We start from the raw sequence: 3,425 nt of genomic DNA on the forward strand, positions 1-3,425 counted from the left end.
CATGTTTTTATAAGGTTATGATCTTACTGTACATAGAATTTAGTACTCTGCATTTTTTTCTTACATTATATCACAAGTCTTTCTCCATACTATTGCATACTACTACAGCAACATTCATAGTAACTAGAGCATATGAGAGCAAGGCTTAGTTTCCTAAACTTCATATAAATGTGCGTGAAGACACCAAGGCAGGCCAAAGATGTGAAAAGCTAGAAGCTCAGAAAGAGTGCTCTTGGTTTGCCTGCAACTATAATGCAGAAAATGTATTAAGAGAAATTATGACTCAAGGATTCTTGATTTTCAACCAAATGTCCAAATCAGCAAAAGAATATAAAGCCCTGTCAACATAATCCTAAATTCCATAAACACTTTTATTTCTTTAATAGATGGGAAAGTGGTACAATACTATTCAACAGCAAGGACTTATTTGTCACGACGTTATTAGGATTTTAGCTCTCAAAATTGGGTAAATATATACCCCTTTTACCCAAAGGGGTCTTTCTTTAAAATTTAGCAAGGCAACACAATCCTCACTATAAAGATCAAGTCAAGATCTGGACATGGTTGTCTGAATTCAGTGACATTTGCTCTTGGAAAAAGAGTTTTATCTTTTAATTATTCTTTTGTGCTGATATTCATTAATTGCAAAGTACAACTTTTTTCTTTTAAGCTTCTTTGTTCCTTTAACATGATCCTGCTGTAGGAATTCAAGCCACATCTAAAAAATTGTTAAGATATACGGTGAGGAAGCGATCCACATGTTCATTGCTGAATGAATGGAAAAACAAAATGTGGCATATGCATACAATGGAATATTATTCAGTGTTAAAAAGGAAGGAAATTCTGATACACACCACAACATAGATGAACCTTGAAGACATTATGTTAAGTGAAATAAGCCAAACAAAAGGACAAATACTGTATGATTCCACTTATACGAAGTATCATAGAAAAAGAAAATAAAATAATTGTTATCAGGGCACGGGGCAGGGGAGGAATGGGGAGTTATTGTTTAATGTGTATAGGGTTTCAGTTTCTGATGATGAAAAGTTCTGGAAATGGACAGTGGTGATGGATGCATAAAATGTGAGCGTCCTTAGCAACACTGGGCTGCATAGTGAAAAATGAGTAAAATGGTAAATCTTGTGTATTTTATGGTAAATTTTAAAAAATGCCCCCAATATAACACAGACTGAGAAAAAATGTATAATGTAACATTCATGGGCTTCCCTGGTGACTCAGACGGTAAAGAATTTGCCTGTAATGCAGGAGACCCTGGGTCAGGAAGATACCCTGGAGAAGGGAATTTAGCTACCAATTCTCATATTCTTGTCTGGAGAATTCCATGGACAGAGGAGCCTGGTGGGCTAGAGTCCATGGGGTATGGACTGCAAACAGTCCAACATGACTGAGGGACTCACACCGATGCATACATATTCAGTAAGAAATAATTATACAGCAAATATATCTGTAATCACTATCTAGGTCAAGAAATAAAGACTATCAGAGTGCACCCTCCTGCCCCCATCACAACCCTTTCCTCCTTCCTGAGTAACCACTCTCTTGACTAAACATTTACTTTTAAAAATCAGGCTGTAATGTGATAACGCCGGATAAGTTAAACCAATGTTACACAACGCAATAGAGTATTTCTTTACATTCCAATATTTTCCATATATGCAAAACATTTTTTAAAACTTAACTTCTAAAGTACTCTTTTCCTCTCTCTTGAAACTTCGCATCCTAAAACCTTTCTTGAATTCACCGTTGACCTCACCTGCAGAGTTAAAAAAAAAAAACAACCAAACAACTGCTTCTGTGTAGATTTCTAGATTTTCATTCCTCCCGCTCTCCCTTGCCTCCAACTACAAAGAAACAATGATTTAAACCCTTTGTGCCCTTTTAGAAAATTACACAGATACCCCATTGTGGAATCCTATAATCCCTTCGTGGAAAGGAAGAGATTAGCATATGAATACAAAGCAAAATGAATCCAGAATACAAAATGATCTACTGGATTGTGAAGCTCTTGTATTCTTAAAAATGTATTTATTTCTTCTTTTTGATTTGCCCCTTTAGTGGTCTCAGGGTTAAGGGAATTGAGCTTCCCCTCTGGTTACCCGGAAAAGGATTTAGGAAAAAAAAAAAGAAAGCCAATAGATTCTAGGAGCTGCAAAACCAACAGATGCCTCCCAGAGCCAGCGGAATCGCCAGTGGAATCTGCTACCCTCGACATGAGCTAGCTTGCTGGCGAGGAGTGTAGAAAGTGCTGTTCGCAGACTGCGCGGTGAAGGAGAGAAAGCGACACAAGAGAGAGCCATAGTGCTGACGTTGAAGGCCCGGCCCTGTGAGGTTGCATAGGGTAAGTGGCGTTGGCCAGGAGGCTGTGGCGAAGGGGGAAGGAAAGAGGATTTGGGCTAGGGGCGGGGCCAGAGGCGCAGCGTGGCTCCTGATTGCTGGGATGCAGCTGCCAATCTCGCAGAATCGCTCTGTTAACCAGTGCGCTGGCGAGACGCGCTTAGATATACTGAGTGAGCCCTGAGAAGCAGTCTCAGATCCTGACGGTGCAGCAGCCCGCAGCCTCAGCCAGAGAGTCCCAGCCGCTTTCAATGGAGGAGAAGCCCGGCCAGCCACAGTCTCAGCACCATCACAGCCACCACCATCCGCACCATCACCCCCAGCAGCAGCAGCAGCAGCAGCAGCAGCCGCACCACCATCACCATTATTATTTCTACAACCACAGCCACAACCACCATCACCACCACCATCACCAGCAGCCTCACCAATACCTGCAGCATGGAGCCGAGGGCAGCCCCAAGGCCCAGCCAAAGCCGCTGAAACATGAGCAGAAACACGCCCTCCAGCAGCACCAGGAAACGCCGAAGAACTAAATGGTAATGCTGGAGAAAGAGAAATGTCTTTAAAGAGCCTGGGTTCTGAGGAAGCTACGGGAGATGGGGGTGGGGCTGGATCGGAAAAGCGCGGAAGGGGTCGGGGTGTGTGCGCTTGTGTGCCGGTGTCCTGCGGGTGTGGGGAAGCCCCCTCTCATTCTCCGAAAGCTCGGGCTGGGCCTCAAGGTTTGCAGCGCCCTCTTCTCCTCAGCATGGGAGAGGCCCAACCAGGCCAGTGTGACCTTCCCGGCCCCCGCCCGGGCTGGAGGGAAACCCGGAGGGTCGGCCCTGGAAGTCTAGCCTTTATATTCCTCTCTCGTTTACCTTCCTGCGGCCCACGAGGGACCCTAATTTGGGGGCCCTGAGTTGGGGGCGAACCCAGCCCCCCGAAATGCTTCGGGGTGTAACTCAGGAAGGCCTAGCGAATTCCGACTCGGGTGGCGTCGCGAGACCCTTTTGCAGGCGGCGGGGAGCGGGTAGCGGGGCAGAGTTGAGGAAGTGTCCTCCCTCACCCGCCGCCCCAAGCCCACCTGT

General features: G+C 45.1%; 1 protein-coding gene across 1 annotated transcript in view; it reads left to right on the forward strand.

Moving 5' to 3' along the window:
- Positions 1–2,491: 2,491 nt before the first annotated feature.
- NUFIP2 (nuclear fragile X mental retardation protein interacting protein 2) overlaps positions 2,492–3,425 on the forward strand; it is a 29,587-nt gene continuing 28,653 nt past the window's right edge. Inside the window, exon 1 of the mRNA XM_010861385.1 lies at positions 2,492–2,889. Coding sequence (XP_010859687.1) covers positions 2,610–2,889 — 280 coding nt within the window. The 5' untranslated portion in view covers positions 2,492–2,609. The remainder of the gene's footprint in view (positions 2,890–3,425) is intronic.

This window comes from Bison bison, unplaced genomic scaffold, assembly GCF_000754665.1.
Source record: "Bison bison bison isolate TAMUID 2011002044 unplaced genomic scaffold, Bison_UMD1.0 scf7180017864472, whole genome shotgun sequence".
NCBI classification, from domain to species: domain Eukaryota; kingdom Metazoa; phylum Chordata; class Mammalia; order Artiodactyla; family Bovidae; genus Bison; species Bison bison.